The 13,312-nt window shown below is 41.9% G+C and overlaps 1 protein-coding gene across 1 annotated transcript in view; it reads left to right on the top strand.

Annotated features, from left to right (window-relative positions):
- The window catches only part of LOC147022155 (protein TANC2-like), a 437,623-nt gene that overhangs the window by 258,867 nt on the left and 165,444 nt on the right, over positions 1 to 13,312 (top strand). Inside the window, exons 8-9 of the mRNA XM_085890484.1 lie at positions 10,008 to 10,289; positions 10,380 to 10,495. Coding sequence (XP_085746610.1) covers positions 10,008 to 10,289; positions 10,380 to 10,495 — 398 coding nt within the window. The remainder of the gene's footprint in view (positions 1 to 10,007; positions 10,290 to 10,379; positions 10,496 to 13,312) is intronic.

The following is a 13,312-nucleotide window of genomic DNA, read 5'->3' as shown; positions in this document are numbered from 1 at the left end:
CCGTTTTTGAAGTGGAAAATCCGTGGTTTTGTACACGCTGTTCGGCACGCGCCCTGCACGAGTCCAACACCGGTACCCACAAGCGGCGCAAGAACGGTGGCGATGCGACGGTTGCGAGGTGTGACGTGAAGCGGCGCCGCGGTGGGTGGTTGATGTTGTGGTTGTAACAATGGCGGTTGGTCCAAATTAAAGATAGTAAAAGAAAAACGGCTATCCTGAAGAGTCGCAGCACGCATAAATGACATGTATTCCCACTAGACAACGGGTTTGGGCCTAACTACACATGTACTTACCGAGATATCTCACCTAAGGGACCTGAATGGTGGTTTGCGAATTTGGTAACCACAACAATATTGTCGCGGAGCTGGTGGTCCAGGTTAAACCACCCCAACCCAAATTGTGATGACGGGTGGTCAACACCGCCAGCCCAAATGGTCGAACAGTTTTCCTTATTAGGAGATAGACACATTGATCCTCGAAGATTATAACGCGCGCGGGAGGTGCAGGGCGCAATGGAGGAGGGACGGAGGCACAGAGAAGAACAGCACAGAAGGGTTTATACATGAACCCCACGACAAATACATGGACACAGCAACTTAAATAAACAGATTTCATGAAAATAGACAAATATTTACAAAGGACAATAATCGGATATAATAATAATCGTGAGATAAATTAAAGTCAAAGGCGAGGAGCCTCGACACACAAACTTACATATGAACAAGAAGAAACAAAATAAAAGAAAATCTCTCCTTTATTCTGGCACTTAGCTTGGTCCAGAGATGGTCTTTATGGAACGTGGACTCTGTCGCTTCTATTTGCACGTGCAGACGCACGCAAATTGGCGCCAAGCCACTCTCTTGCAGCGGGAATGTTCGTCAGGTAATTCCTGAGTGGTATTCAACATCAAGGCTCAGCGACCCCATGCAGCTTCTTTGTCGATCGTCCTCACTGATGCTGCAGCTTTGCAGAATCGCGCCGTCCCCTTCGGTGACACACACAAGGCCTCGAGGCCCATCCCACATGACCAACCAAGAGTCTACGGCCAGCGGCTTGTTCAGTATGTGAGCCAAATCGCCTCAGCATGAATACGAGAACCGTGCCGTCTTCTTCATGCATTGAAGGAAAGCCAGCCATAAAGCCCTATTCTTATTCTCGATTTTCTTAAACACAATGCCCCAATCCAGTCGTCGTTTACTGCAGTGAAGGAACGAAGCTGCGCGTCGTGCACGCGCAATGGAATCTAACGAAGCACGAGCTGCTCGCTTGACACGCAACGCTACTCGCGTGACAAGGTGTTGTGCAGCTGAAACGGATGAAGAACGAACTGCTCGCTTGGCAGGCCACGCACGTACGGCCACGCACGTATGGGCATGCACTACTTTCTAAAATTCTCAATTTTCATCTGATTGACTTGAAATTTGAAGAGGAGTTGCATATTTGGTCATTGAATTCAACCACCAATTATTTTTGAGGTTAAATTTGTTTTATGGATTTTGCAGTATCGTGCTCTGCATGACATCGTCTTCTTGTTTGTCTTTTATTTGTTTGTTTGACTGTGTACAGGATATCTCACAAAGTTGTGGATGGATCCAGATGAAATTTTGTAGACAGGTCCAGTTTGTGACAAGGAAGAAATAGTTCAATTTTGGTGAGGATCTGACACTTTTTTTTTACATGATTCTTCACCATTGAGAGATGGGGTGAAACCGATATAGAGCACGATATCTCAAAAAGTTGTGGACGGATTCGGATGAAACTTGGTGGACATGTCGGGTGTGTCACACGAACAAATTGATTCGATGTTGATGAAGATCCGCTTCTGGATCTGGATACGAGAATTATTTATTTTTTAAAGTGATTGTTCACCATTGAGAGATCGGGTTAAAATGATATTCAGCATGATATCTCAAAAATTGCAGATAGATTCCGATCAAACTTGGTGGACATGTCGGGTGTGTCACAAAGACGAATCGATTCGATTTTGTTGAATATCCGAATCCGGATCTAGATACGAGAAGTATTTAATCTTTTAAGTGATTCTTCACAATTGAGAGATCGGGCCAAAAACCATATAGTACTGTGTAGCATGATATTTCAAAAATGTATTGTGCCGGATATGTTCTCGTGGATCAGGCATTAGGTGGCGGAGGTATGCTCTCTACCATGTGCCTTTCTAGTTAATTGAATGTGACTACACCCACGCAGGTAGCTTTGCAAACAAAAATGTTGAAGAAGATATATAGTTTCACGAGCATTTAATGTGATTATTCCAGAGAAGCAAAAGAAGGGCAAGAGAGTGTTAAACAGTAGATTTAATGCATGTAGAAAAGTCCAGTTTTATAATATACAAGCAACTGCCTGAGCCTTTGACCGTTCAAAAAAAAAAACCCCAAAAAACCTGAGGACAAGTACATGATTCAACAAAATTGCAAGCTTGCCTGGTCCCCAAGAGTATGTTGTAATGCATTATTTATAGTGAAGATTAAAACCAAATCCTACCCTGATTTTCTGCAGAAATGAAATATATGGACCATTGAAATAAAGTTTAGGAACAATTCAAAGGGTTGTGAAAATTTAAATTGTCAGTTGTATTCTGATTTATGCTCACTCAAGTTGCTTTCAATAATAAACTTTTCTGCATTTTGTTTCAAACTTTATTGTGGAAGTCTGTTATTCACTGCATTTTAAAATAACAGCTCGTTATATACAAGTACCACCACCACAGAACCTTTCTGCAAACTTGAGAAGAGCTCATTATGTGTACAAGTGCGACAAAACTTTTACATGTATTTTGTCAAAACGTTAACCATTGAAGTTCTTCCTAATCCAGATTTCTGTGTTATCACTCAGTTGGGTTCGGTGGCTTTGGTTCAATTTTCAAAACATCACTTGGCCATTACATATTCAGTCATTTATGTTTCCACCACTGCACAATGAAGTAACTGTTGTGCACATATACTCGAGGGTAGTCAATTTCAATCTGATCTTTCTGAGGTTCAAGCGGTTGAACGGAGGATTCTACCTGATTTGGTATGTTGAATCAATATAATTATGGATATGGAGGAATGCCTTGTCTGCTATGAGGAGTAAAGTGCAGGATGAAGAGAAAATATTGGGTGAAGATTAGGGATACAAACCTACCGGTGGTACCTGAATGTGTATCTTGACAAGGATGTCCTACTGGACATAAAATTTGAGTTTCTTACCTTTTCGAACATAAAATTGTTTCAAATGGTGACATATCTGTTGACTATATTGCCTGTGTGTGGAAACCTTCCAACAACATGCAACCACATTTGAGTGAGTGCTGTGCTCACTCAAGCTGCTGTGACTTCAATGATAGCCGAACTATCACTTTTATTGCAAGCCAATGCTGAGTGGTTATTGCTGGCCTGTGATCCAGTGGGGCCTATTACAGTGCCGGTTATAAAACAAGATTGAAATAAAGTTAACCCTCAAGGAATCCCAAATGAATCCAACACAATGAGGTTCAAAACAAGACAAAAAAAACGTTCCTTAAGAGATAAATAATTTATTGCACAACACAGAGTACGGAGTGACAACAAAGTCCCAATGCACGCAGTTAGAATTTAGTTAGAATTTATCTGTATGCTTCCCTCCATTCTCTGCACAAATTTGAATTTTTCTCCATGTTCTTCTGGACATCTTCCATGTTGAGGGTTTTTCCATCCATTGGGACAATAATCTGTGCAGAGCATTGTTGCTGCTTAAGCAGTCTCCTTGGCGATTGGGCACGATCCTGGACGGGTCGCCACTCCAACACAGGATACCGGCAAGCTGGCACTCATTTTGCTGACCTCAGAAGGATGACAGGCAGAGTCAACCCCCCTGGTATTAATTCAACAGCCAAGGGGGATTTGAACTCAGGATCCTAGGATCCCAAGCCCACCACATGTTGAGGGATGGAGGTCATAAAAGCAGCCCCGACAGCTGTTTTGAGGTCTTCAAGCTCAGCTATCCTGCTATCTTCAGCTCTCTTGCTAAGAATCGGCTATCTTCAGCTATCCTGCAACAAGATGGTGCACCAGCACATTATGCTGTCACAGTTAGAGAATATCTCAATGACTAATTCAGTGGACGATGGATTGGACTTGGATCTGAGATAGTGTGGCCTCCTCGAAGTCCGGACTTAACAACATGTGACAACTCACCTTGGGGCATTGTGAAAGTTGAAATTTCTCATCTCCACCGAACAAGAGTTGAAGACCTCAAAACAGCTGTCATTGGCTGCTTTCATGACCTCCAACCCTCAACATGGAAGATGATCTCCAGAAGAACATGGAGAAAAATTCAAATTTGTGCAGAGAATGGAGGGAAGCATCCAGATAAATTCTCACTAAATTATAACTGCATGCATAGGGACTTTGTGGCCATTCTGTACAACACAATTCCTGACACAAAACGACATGTCAACCACCTATCATCCCCTTAAGTCACAAACACACACACACACACACTCACACTCACACAATCAAGCACTCATACACGAACCAGGCAATAAAGAGTAGGAAAGGCACATGGTGATGAAAATGTAGATGATGCAGAAAAGCTGGGGAATGAAGCTGGAGCAGAACATGTATGGTGCTGCCTCATCTCCACCAAGGCAACAGTGGAAGCCAGGGTATCGGGCCATCGAGCCAGGGTGAGCCATCGGCTAGAGGGAGAGAGGAGGTCAGACAGAGCACCAGTGGGTTCATGCTTGAGAGAGTGGGCAAGTCCAAGGTACAAAGGGTTAAAGAGAGACTGATTGAGCGTACTTCCTATCAGGCAGGCTGGGGTTTTATACCCAAATACCACCCGGTACAAGTCTCCACCTCTTATCCACCCCGTCTCTGCCGAGGCATACGAATCATAAGCCACAAGAGTCTCTGCCCCCAAAGGTTATCCCCCAGAGGGATTACCCCCAACAAGATAATGGTAAAATATTATGTGGTATTATGCTGTGGGAAAAAGTGATGTGTGTGTCCGATAACTTGCCGGGAGTCAATACCTCCGGAATTCTTGAATCTCACACAACTTGTATGTCATTGGAACAGATTTTTGTGGTTTATCTGACCTTGCTTGACTTCATTTATTGTTTCTCACTGGTAATTATTTACTATATCACTCCGTCTCTGACAATGCTACAATTCCATGATGTTTATGACTATTAGTGTGATCAGTGATTTGAAGTCTCATAACCCGTAACTACGTGATCAGTGTTGTATCCGCCATGTGTTTCTTTCATCGATGTGATATTTGTTTGAAAAACTTGAGGACTAGTTCTGAGATGAGTGAGTTACACGATAATGTGGGAATCAATGAAAATAGACTGAAGCTTTGCAAGATCACTGTGTCGTGAATACAACAATAACAATGCAGTGAGGAATCCCTCCATGTACTGTATTTTTTTTTTAAAAAAGTTTGAACAAATGCTCGTTTAACTCGTAATGAATGGCTTTGGATAGGATTCATGGCCCTTACCCTCCCACTGTATGTGTTGTTCATTGGAGGCAGTTGTGAGGGTCAAATAATAATCTCGGCATGTGATTTCAAAATAAAATGGTGCGTTTGGGTGCTTGAAGGAGAAGGAAAAAAAATGAAAGACATAACTCCCTCGCTTTTGAAATTTCCATCTTCCATCAAAGAAAAGGTTATAAACTCTTTCCTTTTAGCAGCGTCTCGCGTAGCGAACGCTGCTCATAGAGAGCTCGGCGTTGTTCTTCTTCTTCTTGTTCTTCTTCTTGTTCTTCTTCTTGTGAAGACAAAACCTTAACCTCTCGGACTCGGCTCTTGTATATGCAAGATCCGGATCTCCTTAAATACTGAGCACATGTACACATCCTCACATAGACGGTGCCTTTTGAGAGCGTCGATCATGAACTTTTAAATATATTCGGACATTTGCTTTAAAGTTTCGAAAAGTTCACGTTACTATTTAAAGATTATTCTATTTAATATATTGTAATTTCGTAAATACATTATTTATTTCGTAAATACACTATATATCGTAAATACGTAAATACATCATGACGGGTCTCGCTATTGGCTTAATCAAGGCACGTGATGAAATATCGGAAGTTTTTTTTTTTTGTAGCCGACAAAACCTTTAGGACGCTGCTCTTGGACACATTTGTCCTTTTTTTTTTACATGACTATTGGGTTTCTGCTCTCATGGTTTTTAGGCCTGCATTATCTGCATCTACAAGTACATTTCACACACGGTACCAACAAAAGCATCAGGAAACATAAGAATGGCTCAACCGCCTGACCAGTTTTATCACTTTAGTCAGAGAAATGTGTCCAGAAACTCATGTCTTGGAGGGTTTTAACAGCTTCCGCAACCTTTCCATTAAATAATCGACCAAACATCAACTTTTCAAAGACCATAATATATAGTTTGGTATCAGTTGCACTGTTGAAGTTTCACAAATCAGTGACCAAAAATTTCATCACAAATATACTGTAAAGGGTAGTTTGAGGCCTATTTTGCTTTGCCAAGCATGAGATAATTTAAATACCTTACAGGTCTTGAATCATGTTAAATAATGGCTTTAAATATTGGTCATGTGTGTGGCACGAGCCAGGAAAATTCAATTGACTATCTTCGGAAAGGAAAGGATGCACAATGGCCCCCGATGGACCCAAGTGGACCCACTCGTTCCGATCCACTCTCAAGATGTCGAGTTGTGTCTATTCCTCGTTGTAATATTTTAATTACCTCTGATCTACCTTGTCGCAGACATATGTACAGAATAAAGGACGGAGCTAATCCAGAGACAAAAATCGAAGCAACTTTGTTGAACGATGCACGTGTTACAATCCTTCTAATAAATGGTACCCACATCAATTGTCAATCACTCCCCAATATATATATATATATATTTTTTTTTTTTAAATGACTTTCATCTCAATAACTTGATATCACGTCGGTTGCTTGTTATTGAAAGTAATGCATGTATTATAATCTTTCCAATGCCCATGATTCAGCACAGACTTGTAGATCGGTTTCGCTTTCTAAATTTAGCTAAACCGGTGTGAGCCAATCCAGTGTCCAACCTGACTTCAAAGGTGGTGTTCTTACGTCCTGGTTGCAGCTTTTACCAGCTTGTCAGGCTATCAGCAACGACTGTGGAAGATAAACTGCAGCTGCATTTGCTCCTGTGGGGAGGGTTAGGGTTAGAGATTCAATGCCACCCTTCCCTTCGGACCGTAGCTATGTGCACTTTTTTTACCCCCACATTATGAAATTTCTCAAGATCAAGACGTACACACATGCTTATCATTTTGAACTTTGGATTTTTAAGAATTTTTATGTATTATGGCTTTTTCTGCCAATGATGGATGGTCATTCATATGGTATTAACACCAAGTTCTTCCTTCAAAATGATTGCAATAACAGATGAAGTCAACAGAACGTTAATTTAGGTATGCTAACCACCCTGGGAAGTAAAATATAATTTGATGTTTCGGGCATTAACCCTTCTACAGAGCAAAAGAGAGAGAGTCAGTATAGGGGCATGAGATATGGGTTGGGATGGGATGTGGATGAGGGTTGATTTAGGGTGGACGCTGGACCATATGGCTTTACAATGTTCGAAGAAAAGAAAAGAAAAAAAAAACAAAGAAAGGATCTCTTTCACATTGATCTACTATTCCATCAACCTTCGAGTCAAGAACATCATTCAAAAGAACTTCAAAAGATTTTACATATGATCCTGAAACTGTCTCGATTTTCCCACAACTGCCTCTCATTTCTCACAAGTAGAACAAAAATGTGAAAAATTTCTTGGTTTAAAAAGTACCATTACCCTCTAACCTCTCGCCAGAAACATTCAATCGTTCTGTAAATGATTGATGTACGAACCAACATTACAGACTTCTCCAAGCCAGTTTTTCTACACTTCAATCTTCCCGGACATTTGTTCAGCCCACATGTTGGTCTCCGATATCTTTCTCTATTTCAGCACCATGGACAGTCCCAACCACAAAGAGCAAAGCCTTATCTCCAGGGACGGCACATGAGCTCCCCACGGTGTCAACAAACGCTTTTCATTCACTTTCATATCTTTCAGTTTTCCAATCTTTTCTCTCTCTCTCTCTCTCTCTCTCTCTCTCTCTCTCTCTCTCTCTCTCTCTCTCTCTCTCTCTCTTCTCTGTCTCTTTCTCTCTCTCTCTCTCTCTCTCTCTCTCTCTCTCTCTCTCTCTCTCTCTCTCTCTCTCCCTCCATCTCTCCATCTCTCCATCTCTCCATCTCTCCATCTCTCCATCTCTCCATCTCTCCATCTCTCCATCTCTCCATCTCTCCATCTCTCTCCATCTCTCTCCATCTCTCTCCATCTCTCTCCATCTCTCTCCATCTCTCTCCATCTCTCTCCATCTCTCTCCATCTCTCTCCATCTCTCTCTCCATCTCTCTCTCCATCTCTCTCTCCATCTCTCTCTCCATCTCTCTCTCCATCTCTCTCTCCATCTCTCTCTCCATCTCTCTCCATCTCTCTCTCCATCTCTCTCTCTCTCTCTCTCTCTCTCTCTCTCTCTCTCTCTCTCTCTCTCTCTCTCTCTCTCTCTCTCTCTCTCTCTCTCTCTCTCTCTCTCTCTCTCTCTCTCTCTCTCTCTCTCTCTCTCTCTCTCTCTCTCTCTCTCTCTCTCTCTCTCTCTCTCTCTCTCTCTCTCTCTCTCTCTCTCTCTCTCTCTCTCTCTCTCTCTCTCTCTCTCTCTCTCTCTCTCTCTCTCTCTCTCTCTCTCTCTCTCTCTCTCTCTCTCTCTCTCTCTCTCTCTCTCTCTCTCTCTCTCTCTCTCTCTCTCTCTCTCTCTCTCTCTCTCTCTCTCTCTCTCTCTCTCTCTCTCTCTCTCTCTCTCTCTCTCTCTCTCTCTCTCTCTCTCTCCCTCTCTCTCTCCATCTCTCTCTCTCTCTCTCTCTCTCTCTCTCTCTCTCTATTTCTCCCTCCTTTTTATTCTACCTTATTCTGTTTTTCTACCTTACCTCTCCTCTCTCACTTTTCCCCTCCCCTTCCCGTTTCGTATTATCTCTCCTCTTCTTATCTGTCACTTTCCTCTTTCCTTTCAATGCTACCTGTTTATTTTATTATTTTTTCTTTGATATTCTTATTTTATATTTATATATTTTTTATTATTATTTGATTTACTTTTAAATTTGCTTTAGTTTATTTATGTAACATTCTTTCACTCGTTTGTTTCAGTATTATTTTCACTTTTCTCCCAGTCTCAGTCCCCTTGACTTTTAACCACCGAATGCTGATCCTTCTTTCTTCTTCTTCTTTCGGCTGCTCCCGTTAGGGGTCGCCACAGCGGATCATCCGTATGATCCGCATAGTGATTTGGCACATGTTTTACGCCGGATGCCCTTCCTGACGCAACCGAACGCTGATCCCACCTGTCAAAATCTCTCTGACCACTGACTCCACTCTCATGCATGCAGCTTTGACGAACTCCAGTGCTATATCAACTCTCGCCCTGACTCCGTCTCTCTCTTTTGTGCCGACATAGGATTAATGCCAGAAATATCAGCTCCTTGCTACCCAAGGTGGTTCAGCATCCCTGAATCAATGTTCTGTTGATTGAATCCATTGTTCTACCTGTCTGCCAACACAGATCGACGCTCGCCTTCATGAGCAACACGAGTTCTTTGCTATGTTATTCTGATTATGTAGCAATGTATGTGAAGAGGCAAAAAAGAACAAGACAATGTAATGAATAGCTTCATCAATTATGGTGAATAGGTAATGCAATACTGTGGCAACAATTGCACGTTTTATTGACCCATGTGATCTCACAATTTAATCTTAGCAAGTTCCCATACGTAATCAAATTCTAATGTGTAATTTTCCATTTAACTGCACATTCTACAAGGAAGATTATAGTACATATCACACTCCAAATGCAATGCTCCCATCCCTACCCCTCCACCCATAGCTCATAACACTATTCATTGCTCGTAAACAAATTTTCAGTGTTTCTGTTTCCTGTATGACCTTCCCACAGTGCGTTTCGCTCCCTACAAGCCTCCTGACGTCACTCTCAAACCACTTATTTTTGAAGTGCCGGGCCTGAACACAAGTAACCCCTATGTTGGTCGTGACTGGCTCTTCGCCCAGACTGAAGCGCTGCTCGCAGCACTGCCTCCAGCGGAGGCTCGGGGTCTGGTTGTGAAGGGAGCCGTTGGCACTGGAAAAACGACACTTGTGGCCCGTCTTGTTTCACTCAGCTGCCACTCAGCATTCCTGCGCCAAGGCTTGCCTGAAAGCCCACTGTCAGTTAAATGTGGTAAGAAACCTTCACTCAGGCTGCAGTTATTAGCATTTAGAGCAGATGAGGAAGGACTGCTGATTGCACATCATTCACTTGCCTTCTCAGGGGCACCGTTGCTGGCACAAGCTAATTCGATGTCCTTTGTGGCACGAGGAAGTGGACCTACGACACCTGACATCAACCAGCGTCCGGAGGATGCTGTCAAACGCCTTGCTGCTAAGGTACCACATGGAGGCATGCCAACATTCAAGACTCACACTTAGGCTATCTTTCAACCTACAAATTGTGCCATGATATGGTTGCTTCCCTGTGATAGCATTTTATGGCAGTAGCTGTAAACATGAATTTGAATATCCACAGTACAGCTCTATTATAAGGAATACTCATCTATCTATAATTCCAGCAATCTGTGTGTGTCTGTCTGTGTGTCTGTGTGTCTGTGACCGCTGTTTCTCGACAACCACTGGTCCGGTCTCATTGAAACTTGCCAGGTATATTGCTGGGGCCCTGTGGATGTGCCTTTTCAAGGTTTGATATTAATCGGACAAGTGGTTCCCAAGTTATGGCCATTTATTTATCAAACCAATGACAGGATACGGTGCTATGACATCACGATTGACGTCACAATTCTTCTTCTGTTTTTGTTTTTTTCATTTTTTTTTTGCACGTATCACAATTGACGTCACATTTCTTCTTTGTCTTCGTTTGATATGACGTCACAATTGACATTGGGGACCTGAGTGTGTGGGGACGAAAGCAAACTACAAAATCTGTGATGGGTGTTCGGGATTACGCACGTATGGGCACGCACGTACGGCCATGTACGTACGTGCACGCAAGAACAAAGGAACGGCCCTTGTGGTTGTTGTTTCTGGCACACGGTTTGAAAGTTTGTTTGTTTTTTGCACGTACGGCCACGCACGTACGGGCATGCACTAGTGATAATGAATTTCATTATCAACTAGGAGGGCATTCGGTAGAGCGCGTACCTCCGCCACACAATGCCTGATCCACAAGAACATATCGGGCCCAATACATTTTTTAAATATCATGCTATATATCGTTCTTGAGCCCTATCTCTCAAGGGTGAAGAATCACTTTAAAAATTAAATAATTCTCGTATCCAGATTCGGATTCAGATCTTCACCAAAATCGAAACAGTTCGTCCGTGCGACACACACGTCGTGTCCACCAAGTTTCATCAGAATCCGTCCACAACTTTTTGAGTTATCGTGCTATATATCGTTTTGGCTCCTTCTCTCAATGGTAAAGAATCACTTAAAAAAATTGTAGTAGTCAGATCCGGATCTTCACCAAAATCTAATCAATTTGTCCTTGTCACACACCGAACCTGTCCACACAATTTCATCCAGATCCATCCATAACTTTTTGAGATATCCTGCACACAGACAGACAGAAAGGGGTGAAAACATACCTCCTTCACCTTCGGTGGTGGAGGGAACAAACTACTCTTTAGCTTAGTCCTCTTTTAATCACCATATTTTAAGTAAAATAATAATATGAGTTCCCTCACAAGGAACCCAGGAACTTAAATGCAATGGGAGGCCATTCGACCCATCAAAACCTGCACTATGGTTGCCAACCATTGCCAACCTCTGGTTGTTTGTCCATTCTCCATCTTTTTCAACACTGAGCATCATCAAGCAAGGGAGCAGCATGTGCAATTTTTTTTTAAGTCCTTGGTATGACTCAGCCGGGGTTCAAACCTCCAACCTCCCACACTCGCAACAGACACTCTTAAGCATTAGGCCACCCAGTCTGGTTAAATAATGAGCACAGAAATGGAGCAATTATTTTGATTTCAAAGATATGATCAAAATCAATTGAGCCATTGAAGATAAATTTATTAAAACTCTTGTGGATATAATATGTGATAATAAATATAAATGAATTATAATTGCAGCCTGTAAGCGCTGTTATGGCCAAATGGGTACTGGACATAAAGCTGTATAGGGTGAAAGATCGAATTGCTGTTGCAATACTGTTTTTTTTTTTATGCAGATTTGAGGCTCATGGAAGAGCTAGAACACAGAACGTATCAGAATACAACATTAACAAAAGGAACAGCAGAAAGAGAAAGGGGAAATGCCAACAGCAGAGACTAGGGACAAAATAAATGAGACGGACAATAAGGGATGCGGATAAGCATTAGGAGTATGAGGAGAATACAGGGGTGGACAAGTTGGATACACAGAGAGGGGTGGAGGGTGTGGTTAAACACATGTAGAAAAGATCATGGTTTTTGGATGGTAAGGTGGTGGAATGATATGAGATGGTGGTGAGCAGCTGTCTTGACTTGGAGAGAAGAGTGAGATTGAAGAGAATATGGAAGTTGGTTCCACTGCTTGAGCACTGCAGAAACATGGATGGGGGAGGGGGATGGGGCAAAGCATGGAAAGGACAAGGGTGCAAGACCCGAAAGGAGGTGGAAGAAGAGAGACCACAGACCATGGGAAAGGGATAGGCTCATAGCCTTAGCTTCGTCATGGAAGACTGCAAAAAGACCTTCGATTCCATGACATCAAGCCAAGCAAGGTGTGAGGCAGGAGTGCCAGCACAGAAAGGGAGAGTAGTATTCCATCAATCTGCGGATGAAAGTCTTGGAGATTGATAAGAGATCAGGTGTTCTATGGAAGGACTTTACACGGTGGAGGATGCCCAGTCACCAACTTACTTTGGAGGCCAACATTGAAATGTGGTTTGCTGAAGAAAGATCATGGCTCATGGCTGAGAGTGACAACCAAGAGCTTTAGTGACTGAACTTTGATTGGGTTGTAAGGAAAATAGATGGGAGGATTTGCCTTTTGATGCTTTTGCAGAGTTGATATATATATAGATAGATATATATATATATATATATATATATATATATATATATATATATATATATGTATGTATGTATATATCTATATATATATATATATATATATATATAAATATATATATATATATATATATATATATATATATATATATATATATATATATATATTTGTTTATATATATTTGTTTATATA

The sequence above is a fragment of the Eptatretus burgeri genome, chromosome 8 (genome assembly GCF_056783735.1).
Source record: "Eptatretus burgeri isolate ZD-2024b chromosome 8, Ebu_testis_v1, whole genome shotgun sequence".
NCBI lineage: Eukaryota > Metazoa > Chordata > Myxini > Myxiniformes > Myxinidae > Eptatretus > Eptatretus burgeri.
This window is presented reverse-complemented; position numbering and strand designations above follow the sequence as displayed.